Source organism: Brassica rapa, chromosome A06, assembly GCF_000309985.2.
Source record: "Brassica rapa cultivar Chiifu-401-42 chromosome A06, CAAS_Brap_v3.01, whole genome shotgun sequence".
NCBI classification, from domain to species: Eukaryota; Viridiplantae; Streptophyta; class Magnoliopsida; order Brassicales; family Brassicaceae; genus Brassica; species Brassica rapa.
In genome coordinates this window covers 17013150-17033029 of record NC_024800.2, presented here as the reverse complement: position 1 = coordinate 17033029, position 19880 = coordinate 17013150, and the positions used below count along the sequence as shown (strand labels likewise).

At 33.8% G+C, this 19880-nt stretch overlaps 3 protein-coding genes and 1 non-coding gene across 6 annotated transcripts; all 4 read left to right on the top strand.

The window, feature by feature from the left end:
* Positions 1 to 297: 297 nt before the first annotated feature.
* On the top strand, positions 298 to 4758 carry LOC103873527 (cytochrome P450 94B3). The gene has a single exon (XM_009151938.2). The coding sequence runs from the start codon at positions 696 to 698 to the stop codon at positions 2202 to 2204; it is 1509 nt and encodes a 502-aa protein (XP_009150186.1). The 5' UTR covers positions 298 to 695; the 3' UTR covers positions 2205 to 4758.
* On the top strand, positions 2996 to 3081 carry TRNAY-GUA. Its single transcript is given in 2 exon segments — positions 2996 to 3032; positions 3046 to 3081. It is a non-coding gene; the product is annotated as a tRNA-Tyr (tRNA).
* A 3445-nt stretch (positions 4759 to 8203) lies between the features above and the next one.
* On the top strand, positions 8204 to 11218 carry LOC103873528 (cyclin-dependent kinase G1). 3 transcript variants are annotated; one of them, XM_033274051.1, is made up of 3 exons: positions 8204 to 10545; positions 10641 to 10756; positions 10865 to 11218. In XM_033274051.1, exon 1 carries the CDS (start codon positions 8545 to 8547, stop codon positions 10216 to 10218), a length of 1674 nt encoding a protein of 557 aa, XP_033129942.1. In that variant the 5' UTR covers positions 8204 to 8544; the 3' UTR covers positions 10219 to 10545; positions 10641 to 10756; positions 10865 to 11218. The 3 variants fall into 3 exon arrangements, with proteins under 3 accessions (XP_033129942.1, XP_018508152.1, XP_009150189.1); XM_018652636.2 differs by having other exon boundaries at positions 8204 to 10756; positions 10865 to 11084; XM_009151941.3 differs by lacking the exon at positions 10865 to 11218 and having other exon boundaries at positions 8204 to 10018; positions 10092 to 10863.
* Positions 11219 to 15950: 4732 nt separating this feature from the next.
* Positions 15951 to 19585, top strand: LOC103873529. Its single transcript, XM_018652644.2, has one exon. The coding sequence runs from the start codon at positions 17255 to 17257 to the stop codon at positions 18029 to 18031; it is 777 nt and encodes a 258-aa protein (XP_018508160.1). The 5' UTR covers positions 15951 to 17254; the 3' UTR covers positions 18032 to 19585.
* Positions 19586 to 19880: the final 295 nt, after the last annotated feature.

Here is a 19880-nt window from a genome sequence, read left to right as displayed (position 1 = left end):
ACATTCAAGCGTTTAAGGTTTAGGGTTTTAGTCGTTTTTTATTGAAATTTTAGGATTTATCCAAGGGTTTAGGGTTTACCCAAGGGTTTAGGATTTACCCAAGGGTTTAGGGTTTACCCAGGGGTTTAGAGTTTAGGATTTAGGGTTTAGGGATTAGGATTTAGGGTTTAGTGTTTTGTTGACAACATTAAAAATATTTTTTTTTAATTCTTTTTTCTGTAACTATTATCTTTTTTTACTTTTTTATTTTAAAAACATAATATAATTTGAAAATATTTTGTTTCCTTTTTTAAAAGATATCGAATTTGAAATAATGAAATCCTATTGGTTGGTGAACCTAGAGGTTCACTCTAGGGGGTGAACCCAAGAATGACTCCTACGAATAAGTCTTTTTTAAAATATAATGAATTTAAAATGACACAGTTCTATTGGTTGGTGAAGCTATAGATTCACATAGAGGGTGAACCCAAGAATAAGTTATAATAAAAAGATAGCATCTACCTATCCACACAATGTCCTGTCATGTGAAATGTGGATCAAACTATAATAATTACCACGATATCCTTTTTTGGCAATTGGGGTCAAACCCGCTTACCTTCTCCCTCCTATAAGACGCACTACATACATATTGAAATCACATTCACAAATCCTCTCAAGCCCACAACGAAAAATAAACAAGAAACAAAAAAAAAAGAATGTCCTTTCTCATGAGCTTCTTTGTTATAGCGTTTCTTATAATCATCATCTCAATCTTTTCATCGTCTTCAACTAAGAAAACTCAAGAAACAAATGTAAATGGACCGCCGTCGTATCCACTCATTGGTTCCATACTCTCTTTCAACAAAAACCGTCACCGTCTTCTCCAATGGTACACCAAACTCCTCCGTCTCTCACCGTCGCAAACCATCACAATTCCTCTCCTCGGAAACCGTCGTACCATCGTCACAACAAACCCAGAAAACGTTGAATATATTCTCAAAACAAACTTTTTCAACTTCCCGAAAGGTAGACCTTTTACTGACCTCCTCGGTGATCTCCTCGGACAAGGAATATTCAACGTAGACGGTCACTCATGGAGCTCGCAACGTAAACTCGCTAGCCATGAGTTCTCGACTCGTTCGCTAAGGAGTTTCGCTTTCGAGGTTCTTAGAGAAGAAGTTGAAACACGTATTGTACCTGTTCTTTCGACAGCAGCTGATGTCGGTACGACCGTTGACTTGCAAGATGTTTTCAAACGTTTTGCTTTCGATGTTGTTTGTAAAGTCTCGTTGGGTTGGGACCCGGATTGTTTGGATTTGACCCGACCCGTTAACCCACTTGCGGAGGCGTTTGATACCGCGGCTGAGATTAGTGCTCGCCGTGCCACGGAGCCTCTTTACGCTGTTTGGAAGGCGAAGCGTGTGTTGAACGTGGGAAGCGAGAGGAGGTTGAGAGAAGCGATCAGGACAGTACACGAGTTGGTTTCCGAGATTGTCAGAGCTAAAAGGAAGAGTCTCGAGATTGGGACCGGACAAGAAGCCAAACAAGATCTTCTGTCGAGGTTTCTAGCGTCCGGACACGACAGCGAAGCGGTGAGGGACATGGTTATTAGTTTCATCATGGCGGGAAGGGACACTACGTCAGCGGCGATGACGTGGCTGTTTTGGTTGTTATCTGAAAACGATGACGTGGAAAAGAAGCTATTACAGGAAGTGGAGCCGTTGATGAGTTTAGGGCTAGGGTTTGAGGAACTAAAAGAGATGAGCTACATGAAGGCTTGTTTATGTGAAGCCATGAGGCTTTATCCACCTGTGTCGTGGGACTCTAAGCATGCTGCGAACGACGACGTTTTACCCGACGGGACTCGTGTAAAGAAAGGAGATAAAGTGACTTATTTCCCGTACGGAATGGGGAGGATGGAGAATTTGTGGGGGAAGGACTGTGAGGAGTTTAAACCCAGCCGATGGTTTGATTCTGAACCGGGGATTACAGAACCGGTTTTAAAACCCGTTAGTCCTTTCAAGTTTCCGGTTTTTCAGGCAGGACCGAGGGTTTGTATAGGGAAGGAGATGGCGTTTATGCAGATGAAATTTGTTGTTGGTTCTGTTTTGAGTCGGTTTGAGATTATACCCGTTAGTAAGCACAAACCAGTTTTTGTTCCTCTCTTGACGGCTCATATGGCTGGGGGACTCAAGGTGAAGATCAAGAGAAGAGAAATCAAGTGACATTCTTGACTACATTTTAATAGAATAATTTAGAAAAATGCAAAATGAGTGGATTTATATATTATAAACTAGAAACTAGCGGTCGGTTAAAGACATAACCAAACAAAATTGGATTGATCATAACCAATACAAAAGCCAACTCAAATTTGAATGTAACGATCTTTTGCATATAACTACTTTAGCAGTTGGTATGGTGTTCTCTAAAAGTCTGGTTAAACTATGTTTTTCTTTGTGTTTCCTTTCCTTTTTTTCAATAGATAACTTTTCCCAGTGCTGAAAACTTCAGAACCTATATTTGTGGATCAGAGCGGAGACCGAAAGGGTATGTTCCGTGGATGTCTTATGACTATTAGCCATGTGATGTGAGAAATACATGACAGCTTGATAGAGCAGCTTGAGATGCTTTATGAATTCGTTTTAGCAGTCTTGTTTAATGTTGACGATTCATATATTCTATTAAATACTGTTTTCTGCCTCCAAAAAGACATCAAATACTATGTGGCCGCAAGTTTTCCTTGCCTTGAGATCAAACAAGAAAAAAGTAGTGCTAAAAAAAGTCTTACAATGCAATGCAATATTCCTTGGTGGGAAACTGTCAGATTAAATCAAGAAATGATGCAACTAAATTTGAAACACTCTGTTAAGTCTTCACCAAAACAATCTGTTGATCATTTTAATACAAGAGAACCTCAAAATTCTCCCATCGTAATACACTGCTCTACAGAAATTTACAAAAATAGCTATAGTTTACTTTTGTTAATATATATATAAAAGTAATTGACTAACAACAACCGACCTTAGCTCAGTTGGTAGAGCGGAAGACTGTAGTCTGTGACAGCAAATCTTTAGGTCGCTGGTTCGATTCCGGCAGGTCGGATAATTTTGCTTTTCACTCGAAATTTTATCAATGGTTTGGTCAGCCAATTAATTAACCAAATATTTATTGAGCACAACAAAATTAAAGCCCTAGACTAAACCGAGCCAAATATAGATCGTTTAGTGTTGTTAAAAATATATATACATATTTTTTAAGTTTCCTGACACAAAATAAATAAGTAAATATATACTTGTTCAAAAAAAGAAGTAAATATATACTTTTATTTATATTTTACTAGGACCGGCCCACCCTACGGACGGGAAGTTATAATAAAAATGATTTTATAATAATTTATGAAGTAATTTAAAATTATGATAGATTAAAAAATATTATAAACGAAAAAATAATGAAAGACTTATGAGATCATTATAATTATTTTTTTTTGTTTTGAATTATAATGACAGTAAATTTCACTATTCTCTGATAAATAACATTACATTTTTAATATTTATTTTAATTCAAATGTTTTGTTTTATGATATTCTTAATTAAACTAATTTATTTAAAAAAACTTTTTTTGCGAATATGACACAAAACTTGAAGTCAAGTAATTCATGAATTTTTTGTGATGTAATTGTATATTCCCTTTGTATGTATGTTTTGTAAAATTTTGTTAAGAGAAGTATATAATAATGTTTATGGGTTTTGAGAATTTTAGGGTGTCGAAGGATTATTTATGTTAAGATTAGTTATATTTGAGTTAAAATATTTTAATGAGGGGGTTCATTGAATGATTTAATGTGATAGTCAATGAGAAAATGAATTCCTATTCGAAGAGTGTATAAACGTCGTGAATATCTGAATAGGGCGAACCACTCCGTGGATATCTTTACAGTTCCAAAATTCAACCAAGGGTAGAAGAAGTGGAATCGAACAGCCAAATACGACGCATTCCAACTGACCTTGATCGGAATTCAGTGTGGCCGGTGCAGCAAATTTTTATTGGCTGTAGGTTTGAACTGAAGTTGTTAAAACACAGCAGATCTGTCTTTCGTTCGTCGACATTATTTTTGGAGAAGAAGCCGTCTCATGTAGGATTCACTCATGTGTTACCCTACAGCTCAGAAACCCAATTATGTTAAGCCCAAAACACTGATCCGAAATATTTATTAACAAAAAGAGAAAAATTCATTAATAATTGTAACTAAGGGAAACGGTGAGTATCATCCAACCCGGACACGTGTCGGCTTGTCAGGAATTCACTTTATGACGTGGCAAATCAAGAGTGAGGCGAACATATTTATAAATAAATATATATTTATTTATTCAGTTTAATACTTATTTGTTTTCAATAAAAATATAATCCTCATAATTTTACTTCTTAATTTATACTAGATTTTGACCTATACAACTAGGCATGAGCGTTCGGGTACCCGTTCAGGTTCGGATCAGGTTTTTTAGATTTTGATTCCATTTTGTAACACCTCCTAGGTCCCATTCTAGTAAATTTACAAGTACGGATCGGATTCGGATATAACACTTCGGTTTCGGATCGGTTCGGATATGTCCGAAGTAACCATATATCATTCGGATTCGGGTTATATCGGATCGGTTCGGGTATATCCAAAGTAAAATCTAAAATTTAAAAGTAAAACATAAGAAATATATCTTTCTTTGTATATAATTGAGTATTTAAAGTGTTTATTTAAATTTTCAATACTTATTGTTAGATATCATATCCAAATAAATATGAAATTGAATATTTGAAGTACATATTTATGTTTCAAATATTTATATTATATATTAATTTGGATATTCGGATCGGTTTCTTCGGATACTTTTTCGGGTTTTCGGGTTATCCGTTCGGGTTCGGTTAATAACACTTCGGGTTCAGATATGTTTTATAACACCCTATAAGATCCATTGAGGTATTTTTTACATTTCAGATCGGGTACGGATCGGGTGTTTCGGTTTGGATTCGGTTCGGATTTCGAGTTTCGGATTTTATGCCCAGCCCTACATACAACCGTTCTGGTTTTTTATTTCTATACTTAAATATTTTAAATATTTTAGTTTATACTCTCTCTTGATACAAATATATGATGTTTAAGGTTGTTCACACGTATTAAATATTTACTTTTATCTTTTACTTTTTTTGTTTTTGTTTTTCTTTTAGTTTTAAAGTTTTATTTGATTTTCAATAAAGCTCAACCACTTACATTTTTACATTTTGATTAATATTTTAATTTTAAAGAAAACTGCATTAAATAAAAATTGAACATCATACATTCGTATACAAAGAAAAAAAGCTTAAACATCATATATTTGTATACAGAAGGAGTATAACAAAATTTACAAATAATTTAATGTAATTTAGCGTTATATATTATGTAATTTTATAATAACTATGTTTACGTGGCTTAATATTATTATTATAATTTTGTATTTTTGTAAAAAACGTATTTTGAAAAAATTATTATGTAACAATACTACTTTACATATGTTTTTTTTTTAAATTTAAAATCTATATGGAAACAAATTAAATTGGACTATATAGTAGAGAAGAATTTTTTTGGGAAATTGCCATAAATAGCACTTTCATAGTACCACTTTTCATGTTTACACTAACCACTTTTACCCTCACTTTTAATAAAGGGTAAAAGAAAATTATACCTTTAGGGTTAACTAATCTAGACTTAGGGGGTTTAGAGTTGAGGGATGGGATAAGGGTAAAAGACAATTATATCCTTAGGGTTAACTAATCTAGACTTAGGGTTTAGAGTTGAGGGGTGGGGTAGTGTTTTTGGAATGTGAAATTTAGGATTCTAATAAATATATTAATAAATACTTAAAAAATATATAAAAACTATAAAAAATTGTTTCAAACATAATTTTCGTTTTTCAAAAAGAAATTTGAAAAAAAATATAAAATAAAAAATCGAAATTTTTCTTTTAATAAAAAAGTTTGAATTTGAAAAAGTATAATTCAAAAACATAAAAAAAAAATTTACTTTTTTTTATTTTTTTATTATTTTTTTTATTATTTTTTATTTAAATAAATAATAATTTATATATATATAAATAACAAGGGCATAAGAGTCTTTTGCCATTTAATGAAAAATGTATTTTTAAAAATGTCTCCTTCGTGGTAGTAAAAATGAAAAGTAGTACCTTGAAAATGGTAAACATGTAATTTCCCCAATTTTTTTGAGATACTATTAAAAAAAACATAATTTTTTTATAAAAAGTAGCGATAATACATTGTATTTCAAAATAATTTTATAGTAAATATCATATTTGAGAAATACACTAAGTTGAGTAAATATCTTCTTTTAATTTGAAATAGATATGAATCTTTCTAACAAAATATTTGCAAATTGTATTTTTGAAAATTAATCAGTTTAAATTGTTATTATCATTAAATATATTGAACTTTCTTAAAAAAATACTGATTTATATTCAAATAAAATGATAAAATATTATAATTAATTCTTAAAGAATGGTCCAAATTAAAAAAAAAATCACGCATGGAAAGATCATCACTATAGTATATATATATATATATATATATATATAAATATATTTATTAGAAAAACAATATATGGTTGAATCTATAGTATTGTATTTTAATTATATATTTATCAATACATATTTGTTAACACAATACCTATATAAATATTGATATATGCATAGTATAATTAATAATAATGATGCAAATACAATAGTGTTAGGATTTTGGGGAAATTACATGTTTACCATTTTCATGCTACCACTTTTCATTTTTACCACCACTACAAGGATATTTTCAAAAATATCTTATTCATTAAGTGGCAAAAGACTCTTATATCCTTGTTATTTATATATATAAAAAATCATTATTTAAATAATTAAAAATAGATAAAAAATAAAAATTAAAAAATTAAAAATTAAAAAAATTTACTTTTATGTTTTCAGATTTTTTTATAATTCTTTTTTTGGAGAAATTACATGTTTGCCACTTTCATGCTACCACTTTTCATTTTTACCACCACTACAAGGATATTTTCAAAAATATCTTCTTCATTATGTGGCAAAAGACTCTTATATCCTTGTTATTTATATATATAATAAATCATTGTTTAAAAAATTAAAAATAAATAAAAATTGAAAATTTAAAATTTAAAATTTAAAATTTAAAATTTTAAAAAAATTACTTTTATGTTTTCGGATTTTTTATAATTATTTTTTGAATTTTTTTTCAAATATTTTTTTGAAAATCAAAAGTTATGTTTGAAACTATTTTTTTTTTTAAAAATTATATTTTTTAAGTATTTATTTATATATTTATTAGAATCCTAAATTTCACATTCCAAAAAATTATACCCCACCTCTCAACTCTAAACCATAAGTCTAGATTAATTAACTCTAAGGATATAAGTGTCTTTTACCCTTCATTAAAAGTGAGTGTAAAAGTGGTTATGTAAACATGAAAAGTGGTACTGTGAATGTGCTATTTGTGGCAATTTCCCTAGGATTTTTAATATTTGATTCGATTTTATTATTTGCAAGGTAAAATTCTAATAATATTGTATTTTCATAATAAGTGTTATTATTATTATTATTATTATTATTATTATTAATTAGATCTTATACAATTATATACTCTAGATAATTAAATGTTATTATTATTAAGTAGATTATAAATGGTTATATGCAAATATAATTATATATTGATAGAATTTTATATTTTCGAAATTATGCATATCTAATAATATTTTGATGGAATAAAAAGAGAATTAAATAAATTGTTAGGATTTTATCATAAAAATACAAAAAAAATATAATCAACTTTTTAGGGATAGTCCATTTAAAATATCGTACATAAAAGAAGTCATGACTTCTATTTTATTAGTATAGGTTTATATTTAATGAAATACTTTAATCTTTAGCAAACCATTATTTTTAAATAAGAAAAAGATCTAAAAACAACCTTTTTTAACTGATGTGTCGGTAGTTAATATTAGGGAAGTTAATCTTATGAAGATTTGTTTGTTAATACGCACATGGGAGAAAGGAATATTGAAATCAAGTTGAGCGCTTCTAAACCTTAATCGTTGGATCAACACTAGAAGGCAAAATCTACACCGTTGATTTGGATTAGGAAAAGAAAAATCGCGTCTCTCGTGTATAAAAAGATAAGACAATCAACGAGGGCCGTAAAAGAAACGCGTCTTTGCTTTCTCATCGAGAGGTTTCATAAGATTCCAGATCTGCGCCGCGATCGATCTCTTTGGCTCCTTGATTCAAAACCTTCTCGATTCCCAATTCGCCGTCTATCGTCTACGAGAATCGGCGGAGAAGAAGGAGACGTTATCTGTTCCCGGAGTTGACTTTTAGGGTTTCCCAGATCCGGTTTGTTTTCATCGAGATTCTATCTTGTTTGATTGATCTGATTTTGATTACCGTCGAATCCTTTGTGGCGATTGTTGGTGATTTGGGATTTTTTTAATTGTATCGTGATATTTTTCGATTGGTTATTGATACGATGGCGGCAGGGGGAGTTGAAATCTCGAAAAGCTCTGTCGTCGTTGATCGTGTTCGTGATTTGTATCCTCGTCAGGGTGGTAGGGACGGTGAGAGGCGTCAAACCAAACGACCCAGTGATTCTGATCGCTGGTTGAAAGATGGGCGACGTGATTTGTATCAAAGAGGAGAAGCCCGAGAGGGAGATGTTGGTCAGAAGAGGAGGAAGTGTTCTCCAGTTTCAGGGGAGAGAAAAGATCAAGTCTTTCCACCTCCACTTGGTGAGAAGACCATTGTTGATGTGGGTAAGATTTCATCTGAGGGTGTTGTGAAGTCAACAGAGTATGTTTCTGCAGTGTCAGTGACGTCTGTTAAACATCCTTTTGATGATCTTGAGGAGGGCCAGTTGGAGGACGAGCAGGTGGTTCAGGCACCCAATATTGCTACGTCTAAGTGGTGTTTGGAATCTCCAAAGGATGAGGCAGTTCATGTTGTCAGGAATAGCAGATGGAATAGGAGCAGTCTTACTCCTGAGAGCGGTGAATTTCAAGTGGATTCGTCTGATGAACGTCGGTCCAATTCTTCTGAGTCTCGCAGCTTAGAACCCCTCAGCTCTCATGAAAATTCAGAGCATGAGATTAACATGGATGTTGGTGAAGAAGAATGTTGTGCTTCTGATTTGAACGACTCGGAAGTTGATGAAGCAGAGGGAGGCTTGAGCATGCTATCTGGTAGTAGAGATGTTAACGAATACCAGAAGCTAAGCAAGATTAACGAAGGAACTTATGGTGTTGTCTACAAAGCCAAGGACAGAAAGACAGAGGAGATTGTGGCACTTAAAATGATCAAGATGAACATGGAAGACGAATATGGATTCCCGTTGACATCTTTGAGGGAGATCAACATTCTTTTGTCTTGCAATCACCCGTCGATTGTGAACGTCAAGGAAGTCGTGGTGGGAAACGGTGACAGTGTTTTCATGGTCATGGAACACTTGGAACATGACTTGAGGGGCGTTATGGACAGGATGAAACAGCCTTTTAGCACCAGTGAGGTCAAATGCTTGATGATTCAGCTGTTGGAGGGTTTGAAGTACCTACATAGCAACTGGATCATCCACAGGGATCTGAAGCCATCTAATCTTCTACTGAACAACAGTGGGGAGCTGAAAATATGCGATTTTGGAATGGCTAGGCAATATGGGAGTCCTATCAAGCCCTACACGCAGTTGGTTGTCACACAGTGGTACAGGTCCCCGGAGCTTCTTCTAGGAACAAAGGAGTATTCAACCGCAGTTGATATGTGGTCCATCGGTTGCATTATGGGTGAGTTGCTGTCTCTAAAACCTCTTTTCCGAGGGAAAAGTCAGAATGACATTGACCAGCTTCAACAGATATTTGCGGTTCTTGGAACACCGAGTGAGACGACTTGGCCTGGATTCACTTCGCTGCCAGGTTCCAAAGCCAAGTTTCGTAAGCAGCCATACAATTTACTGCGTAAGAAATTTCCTGCTGCATCTTTTACCGGAGGTCCAGTTCTTTCAGAATTGGGATTTGATTTGTTGAACAGATTATTGAATGTTGACCCTGAGAAGCGACTAACAGTTGACGAGGCTCTTAACCACGCCTGGTTCAATGAAGTACCTCTCCAGAAATCCAAGGAGTTCATGCCTACATTTCCTTCAAAGCGTAACTGAGAGATCTAAACTTTTTGAATTTTTCATGTTTACTCTTTACTTTGTGATTCTTGACATGGGTTTCAAGAATGAGGAGATTGGTCATCTTTGTGCTGCGGAAGCGTTACATCCATGTGTATATATATGAATGCTCCATGAAACTGCAAGGTGTGTGGGTCTTCCCTCTCTTATTGTCTCTCTTCTCTTGTCTTTCATTTAATTCCCTGTGTATCCTACAGTGTTAAAATTAATTTAGAGAGATGTTGACTTTTAAATTTCTTTCTTGTCTTCATTTTCTTTTGTGTTATCTTCTTCACGAGGTAAACTTTGGAAGGAGACTTGCCATCTGTAAGTTACTTTACTTTTGACATCTACAACATTACGTGAACTTGTAGTCTTTTTATCCAGTTCATTACCATGTCGTTTCCTCATTTATTCTCAAGGATATATTCAATTATGCTGATCGATGGTTTGGAAGTAACCGATGCATAAAGGCTCCGCTATTTTCTGATACTTATTTATGCGTCACTTACTAATTATATTGGCAGAGAGAGAAAGGGTGAGCTGAGTTTCTAAATCATATCCTGACTAGACTCCAAAATAACCTCTGTATGTTGTGGTCACTCGAGTGGCTTTAATTTATATCACGTATGTTTGTTTGCTTCAGCGTGCGCTTGATACAGCTGTTGTTATTTACTACTATGCTGATGTATACAAGGCCTCACACTTATACACCACAACAAATACGACGGATTAAAAACTGGAACATCTCTTGAACGGAAGCTATCCGAGTTGTGTTGATTCTGATCATTTGTCTACAAAACAAAAGTCTCTACTAAATTCGTCTTATCAATAAATAAAGCACTTGGACAAAGACCTTATTACAATTCTGAGCTTGGACTATTATAGCGCACTTTTCGGGTATGCCCATTAGGCTTTTTTCTTAAGGCTCCTTTTCTTGATATAATTTTAAAACCAAAATTATGGTGTTCGTTTGATCAAAAACATTACGGTGTTTTGAAATTTTTTTTTTTTTAAATTGCATGTTTTTTTTTCATTTACTTAACAACGATATACAAAATTTTTTTTTTTCTCTCGAAGTGTCCCCAGCCGCCAAGACCTTTATTCTTAGATCCATAGCTTTTCCGGTGGTTTGGCTTCGTCACCGCCGGGGAGGCTTTTCCTCCTTTTTCGATTTTCTTTCATGTGGTTTATTTTCTCCATTTCAATTTCGTCATCTTTCTCATATTTTTTGTCCGGCGGTGTTGTTTGACGATTTCAAATACAACTTTTTGGTGTTCTTGGTTGAGGCTAGAGAAAGGAAGGTGTTTTAGTTCTCTTCACCGGTCCAGTCTCAAGTTGGTGGTTTCATATCCATAACTCTCGTTCTCACGGAGGTTTTAATAAATGGTTCGTCGGTGGTAGCGTTTGTCCGGCCATATATGTGGCTGGTGTTTCCAGATACGTTTTTGCTATCCCAGTTAGGGATTAGTCCTTGTTACCTGATAGAAGCAATGTAGCGGCTGAAGAGATTGCCAAAAGTGTTACTCGTGACAATAGGCGTACGGGGTCCATCTTGGTTATCTGACCTCATCCTTGCTGAGGCGATTTCAACTATCAACCAGCATCCTACATGAAGCTTGGGTCAAGACAGTCTCCCAGGAGGTCTTCCCTAATCAAGCTTCCTTGGTTAGCTTCATTTGCAGAAATTTCTGCTTTGTTTACTTTTAAAAAGCACCCACTGGTGTTGTCTTTCTCATTTTGTTTGCAGTTTGTATTCGTGGTACTTTTTCCTTTACGTTGAATCAATGACAAAAAAAAAACAACGATATACACATGTAGTTTACATAAGGAAAATGAATTACATATTATAACAATATTAATATACTAAATTTTTGTATACACTTTAAAAAAGTTACGAAAATACTTCTAAACATCAAATTTTCATCAAATTTGTTTTTCAAACTGTATTTTATTCACGCAAATAAGAAATCTTTATCTGATAAAAAATAATTACATATTTTAAGAAGACGTAATTTCATATACAGTTAGAACTAATTACCAAATGTTTGTAAACAATACATTTTCCTAGTACTTAATTCACACAAATAAGAAAATTGGTAACTAAAATCATATGAAATTAAATCTTAATACAAAATAACATATACAGTTAAAGAAAAATATATCATCAAGTATAAATCACCTAAAACTTGTTTACATTTATATTAGAGGAATCAATCACATGTTTGTTTATTTCATGTCTTCGGTTCTTATGAAAATTTTGTTTTCGGATTCGATCAGACTGTTGAGTTATTTTCGGTTAATTTAGTTACATTCAGTTGTTTTTGGTTACAAAACCTGAAACCGAACTTGACCATTTTTACTTCGGAACTAAGCAGATCGTGAGTCGATGACCAATCCGGCCCGAACCTGATAGGTTCTGAACCGAGTCCATACTGAAATTTTATATAACCCGAATGGAACTTCTGAGCTAAGAACCAAAAACCCGAAAATCCATTTCCCCCAAACTTAATCCGATGGGAGCACCGAACGCTCAAGCCTAATAACACCATTGTCCTGATATTTGAGGTAATGTTGTTGTCATATTTACCTCTGTGGCTTGGTTGGTCTTTCGTACTAATAACACATGTGCCTTGCTTCAGTCTTGCTTCAGTCTCAGCCACAACCTTGCTTCCGTCTAGTGCATCAGAAAATAAAATTTAAAAATAAAAATGTGTTAAAATTTTAGATTTACTATTCGCTTAGAAATTTTAATTTAACTTTTAATTTAGTTAGACATAAAAAATTAAGATATGTAACTAATTTTTGTTTAAAGTTTATATTTAAACTTATAATTTTGTATAGATTTTTATTTACTTTTGTGGGTTAAAATATATTAAATCAAATTGCATAAAATTAAGAAAAACTTTTGCTAGATTTTTTTTTAAAATTATCAAAAAGAAAAACTAAATTGCTTTTAAGAATTTGTAAATATAAAAGGAAACTGATGGTATTAGAATTAGAAGTTTATAGTTGAAAAAAATTGCATAAATGTTTGAAACACTTTTTAGTGAAAAGAAATTCTATAATTATCAAAAATAGAATTAAATCATATTTTTGATTTTTAAATAAACTTTTTTCCTTTTTTGTCAACCTATTTTATTGTATTAATGTTATATTTTAGTAGATTTAACTTAGTGATGATATATGTGTTTTTACCACATTCTAAAAAGTTTACCAAAATTTAAATCAACATTAAATGAAAATGTTTAGTCAGAATTACCTTTAAATCATGTCATCATTTTTACTAAGATATGTCATCTTTTTCTAATAAAAATGAATGCGGTAGTCACACATAAAAAATTTCTCTCCGGTACTATTTCGTTGGCAAAAATTTTTAAGGGCACGAGGTATTAATTGTAATACACGATGCAGTATTTTTGGTGCTGAGGAAGAGTCAGTGAATCATGCTTTATTTGAATGCCCACCAGCTCTGCAAACCTGGGATTTATCAAAAATCTCTTCAGCCTCTGGTATTTTTCCCACCGCTTCGGTTTTTACTAATATGGATTATCTTTTTTGGAAATTGCCAAAAGAATATGATTTTAACAACTTTCCATAGATATTATGGTACATTTGGAAAAATAGAAACAATAAAGTTTTTAGTAATAGAAATGAAAACTCTCAGGAAATTCTTCGAATTGCGGAAGTGGAGAGTGAGGTATGGGTGGAGGCTCAAATAACAATTCCAGAAATGCAGTTTCAGGGTACACAAGCTTTTGACTGGCAATATTCGGGTCACTCGAGGATTTGTTTTATAGATGGTGCGTGGTATCATTCTCCGGCACGGATAGTTCTGCCGAGGCGTAGGATCAGAAGAGAAGATGATGGGGGCGATGAATCTCCGAAGAATCTTATCAGCTTTACATGCAGAATGTGAAGCTCTGTTTCAGATGTAGTTTTTGAAACAGACTAATCTCAACTGGTGAAGATGGTGTCTTCACCTGGTGAATGACCAGCTTTTGTTACACACTAGGAAGAGTTTCGACGCAGTAAGAGTTTCTTTTCTTCCTTCAAGATTCAATATATACCAAAAGCAACTAATCTAGTGGCGGACAAGCTTGCACGAGGTGCTCGGAGTTCCTCTTCAGCTGTGTTCTATGTTGATTTCACCCTACCGGCTTGGCTTTTCGAGTTTGTAGGACTTTTATCTTAGTTTAGTTATTATTGTTGTTCAATTTTCTCAGATGATTACTCTAAATGTATAAAAAAAAACATCGACGTAAAATATTGCAAATAACAAAGTTTATCATCTTGGAAAAAACCCTTCAATATACAAGTTTCTCGGTTTGTATATAAGCATGCAATTTGATCCAGAAACTATAGTTGAATTATTAACCCCATATAGTTGAATTATTGACCCCATATATTATTTTCTCTCGATAGCAAAATTTGGTGATAGATTAAGTTTAGTGATTGCATTTAAAAAATATTGAAATTTCATTAATCATTCGTAACAGACATAAAAACAATGATTACAACATTGATTCGAATAAAATCTATATGATCTAAGGCTTCCCTGCTACACTTCGGAAGGACAACTAGTTGGGTTACTTCATAAGCTCCAGACCCAATTCTAACGAATGACACACATACAAGCCACTTATCATAATTCTAGATTTGACTTTCATGATTACCGACTGATTCCGATTAATCGGTGCGGGAGAACATAGTCTCCACTCTCTTCTCACCATTGATCCACAGCGAAATTTAATTAAGATCGGACAAAAACATAAACACAAGACCATACAACACACACAACAACCTAGACCTAAACACAGACAAACACTCAAAGGACATCACAAACAGATTCAATACTAAACAAATAGACTCGATACCATAAAAATTGGGATTGAATAGCAACTGCAACGCTGTCAAACCAAGCTCATACCCTGCACGAAGAACTCAAGAAATAATGTTCCCAACGAGATCAAGTAACCAGCTGTTGGCACTGGGAAGCATTACTCCGAGCAAATGAAGAAACCGCCAAACACAAGAGTTGAAGACCAACTCAACCACTATGGATCAGCATCATTTGCCGCCTCAGAGAACCCATGACGGAACCCGACCACTATGAACTTTAGTGATTGCATTTAATTACGGAAAGCATCTTATATCCTCGAATTAATTTTATCTAAAGATAAGAAACGACCACTCATAGCACAAATCAAGTTCAAACTACCTACGAAAATATATTTGCAATAATGCAAAAATTTAGTGTCGTCACATTTATCATTTTATGTCACTGATAATATTACAGGGGATAATAAAAACGTTTTGGAATAACTTAGAGCAACATTATCACTAAGAAATCTTCTTGGTTCTAAAAGAAAAAAAAATATCAATATTATATTTAAATGGTTAAACTTTTGTTTTTTTAATTCAGTTGAAAAAGCAGATGAATGACACATGTTGTTTGGAGTTACTAAGAGCATCAATAACGGTGCCTCTTAAGTAGGGTTGTTCAATATGGTAAAACCGAACCGAAATAGACAATATGGTTTAGTTTTGGTATATACCATATAAACCGAATAGATATAATTTTATAAAAACCGTAGGATTTGGATATAGTTTGGTATATAACCGATTAAACCGAATAAACCGAACAAAACCGATTAAAAGTAGAAACATGTAAATATGTATCTATTTTATAACAATACATGAAAATCTATTTGTTACATAAGTTAAATTTGTGTTAATAACTATTACCTTAATTTGTAAAACACTTGAACTATAACTAAATAACAATACATCGCAATTCAGACATCTTATTTTCTAAGTCTTTTTTTGATCTTTTTGATTTATTTTAGTCTTCACTAAATTAATATGAAGATTATAAATTTGATGGACAATAATTAATGGAAAATTTTCAATTGAAAAAGCATGACTTTAGTGAACACTAAATAAGGAAGAGTGGAAAAAATTTTCTTTCATGTTTCTGTTTTGTTTCATATTTTTATTTTCAAAATTTCAAGCTTTGATTTTAGTTATAGATTTGATTATTTTATTTGATGGTAGAAGCATTTTTATTTTTTTGTTCATTTATTTGAACATGTAATATATTTTTAATAAATGACTGTGTTGACAATATGACTCTAAAATTCAGATAATATGATCTCAAACAAAATAATTATGTTTTTTGGTATAAAACCGAATAAACCAAAAACCGACGGTATATAAACCGAACTGAACCGAAGTAAATATAGATTTAGAATGATAGTTATATTTTACTAACCGAAATACCGAAAACCGAAAAAAAACGAATCGAAACCGAACCGATATCTGGATTGAAAACCCCTACTCTTAAGGCTTGCCCTTCCAATAAAAAATAATTTAAAATCATGCGGGTCCCACCATTATTTAAAACATGTATTTTTTACCTCTTCCATAAGAGGTGAGTTTGTGAGGGTTTTGCCACTTTTTGCAGGTTCCACTGACACGTGACGACCCGCGATTGGTCCATTTTTAATTTTTTTTTTTAAATCGGATAAAACAAAAAAAAGTAATAAAAAAAAGATTAGAATCCACGCTCTCTCCCCTTTGCGTTAATGCTGCTCTAAAAGATGAGGTTTAAGAACTTTTGTACACTCTTTTTGATATTTTTAATATTTTTTATTTTCCTTTAACTAGTAAGAATTTTTCTAATAACTCCTTGTTTGAGCAAAAAAGAAAATGGAGGAGAGAATAACTTTCCATGTGCAACTTGCAACCAACCAAACCCTTTAACAGCCTCTTCTAGACCAACACAAGCGGGGGCAAGACAAGCTACAACACGTGTCTAGATCACAATCCGTACAGGAAAAACACACATGTAGGCTCCAACACGTGTTCGGATCACAGGCATTATAAAACCCTATAACCATTGGCTCAGTGTTCCTCAGTCCAAGTAAAATCTTGTATACAGAGAGAAATGGACGGTAGGGGAGGGTGTTGCATTGCAAGGTACACCGACTGAGCTGGACGGTACGCTTATGATCTCTCTCAAGCTGATCGCATCATGCTTCGATTTCGTCCCATCGCTCCTAAACCAACCAGCGACTACGGCTGCGGAGGAAAGCCCGTATCCAGCGGAGAGAGCTTTTCCGGAAGCTCCAACGTTTCCTTTAGAGGAAAGAGGAAATGTCAGCAGACGGAGAACGGAGGTAGCGCTAGGAGGTGCACTCGGCGGAAGAAATTGGAAAAAACCGTAGCTCACGGCGGGGAAGCTAAGGTGACTCTATCTCTGTTGCCGGAGAGGCCCGGTCAAAGTGCTTTTACAGATATGAAACTGTCGGTGGCGTCTGCGGAGAAGCAGAAGCGGCAGGGTCCGTTTTGGCTGAGTTTAAGCGATGGCGGCGGGATGATTACTCAAACTTACCAGTCGGTGGAGGTCATGGGGAGAACGGTGGTGATTTCTTCGTGTATGACGGTGGAGCGTGTAACAGATGCATGGAATGACGGTTACGGCCTGGGGAGGTCCGACGAAGAAAGGAAGATGAATCTCGTGAGGGACACGTGTCCTGGTTTCATATCGGACGGTTCAGGTAGAGTGACGTGGACAAATGAGGCGTACAGGAAGATGGCGAGGGATAACATTCGTGTTAAAGAAGGTGCACCGGAGAACAAGAGCGGCGAAAGTTTCCACGTGATCGTACGGTTGGTGATGAGGGAGAGGCCGATGCTAACGTACACGGCTTTCACATGCAGGATGACACTACAGTTCACGTGTCAAGATCGTGAGAGATGCTCCGTCACGGTGCCTTGCGACGTGTGGAGAATGGACGATGGACGTTAAGGCCGCTTTGTGCCTTTGACCGGGAAATATATATAATGTACTGGTACCGCACCGTAAGATCAGTATAGTCGCGAGCAGCGACGAAACTGTCCTGATCGTGCACTGCATGATCTCTTCGAAACAAAATATGCTTTAGTAAAAGGCAAGTCTCTAGCTTTTTATTTTAAGCATAATAGATCATGTCGTTTTTATTCTGTAGTCTTTGCTTTTCTTTTTTCCTCGAGTGTAATTTGTTTGGAGTTCTTGTGTGCATCTTTTTGTTTGCACTAACGCATTGGTGATGCTAATTTGTTTAAAGGTAATTAATTGTAAGTGTTAAACATAAGAACAATTGTAAGTATTTAATGCATTTATCGCCTGTGTCATATTTCACGGCGAGGTCGTCACCGTCCAACTGCAAAATCCAAAAGTGGTCCAAACACAAAACGTGCTTTCTTGATCGCTTCAAATGAATGTGACCCAACTGGTTTGAAACGTTAATGTATAATATGATATGATTGAACCGGTATATATTTTTCGATTGGTATATGCCTTGTAAAATGCTCTATTATTCGACTATTTCAACGATCCGATTCAATCAAATATCTAAACCTGCCTCTTGTATAATTTGTTGTTTGTCCTTTCACTATATTCTGAATTCCTCTTTTCGTTTGATTGTTTTTCAATCAAACTATATGGATTATATTTGAAAGAGTTCCTGAAACCATTCCTAAGCTTAGAATTTTCTACAGAGGATTTAAAGGTGTGGAAATAAAATTTGTTTGGTGCAAATTTTTAGGTAGTTACTTTCTTGAAGAGATTTTCGAGTCGAACTCACAATTTGATTTTGGTTTCTTTACCCACATTTTGAACAAACAAGGAATATAACAAAGTAACTACCCAATGAAAAGGTAACATGTCGAGCAAAAGAAAACAAAAGAGGAGAGTAAAGAACAAATGTTGTACTACAGTCTACACCTACAATAGCAAGAAATATCCAGCGTTACGTGGGACATCTATCAGCTTTGCAATAATGGAAAACGTTACGTGTACCAATGTTAACTCAGTGTGTTGTTTTTGGAGTCTAATTCATTATGATAGAAAAGAAGACGTCAAATTCATAATGTCCAACGGCGTACCAAATTCCAAATGTATGGCTAAGTTTTAAAGTTTTCGTTTTACACAATGATTAATTATCTTGGTTAGGGGAAAACCAAACCGATCCACCTAAATCTAAACTAAACTAAAGTTATATGCCCCAATTATTTGGTTAAAGATTTAATGAATCTAAACAGTTTGATTTGGTTCAGTTTTAAACCCAATCCAACCAACAAATCGAAGTTTTTATTTAATTAGATCATGGCTCTTCTCCACTACAAAGACTTCAATGGACTCCCAAAATTTCTGCTTCGATACACCTTTCAGGCTACGCTATATCAGAAACTAGGATCGGTCCGTCCTACGGGTAGGATATACTTTACTTGTGATCTAGATTATTATTATTTTATATGGTTTTGTGGTTTGTGTTTTAGGTTTGCATTTGCAAAAAATGTTTATGATAATAGTTTTTTTCTTTTAGAAAAATTTAGGTGAACATAAATGATATATGATAAGATATGTTTTGTTTGTTTACAATAATTGTTTCTTCATTAAAGATATGTGGTATTGATATGTTGTTAGGATTTCAAATGGTCTTTCATATTGTTTCCTTTTACAAAAACTTGATCCTATATTCGATACGTTATTTGTAGCTTATTATATTTATTTTGTTTAACGTCTGATGTTTGTTTATTTTTCTAGTGCGATTTGGTTTTTAGTTGTTGTCTATTATAATTTGCGATCTTGATTATTTTGGATGTTACCTTTATTT

Coding starts and splice junctions, on each gene's coding strand:
- LOC103873527 (XM_009151938.2), top strand. CDS start 696: ATGTCCTTTCTCATGAGCTTCTTTGTTATAGCGTTTCTTATAATCATC.
- LOC103873528 (XM_033274051.1), top strand. CDS start 8,545: ATGGCGGCAGGGGGAGTTGAAATCTCGAAAAGCTCTGTCGTCGTTGAT.
- LOC103873529 (XM_018652644.2), top strand. CDS start 17,255: ATGCTTCGATTTCGTCCCATCGCTCCTAAACCAACCAGCGACTACGGC.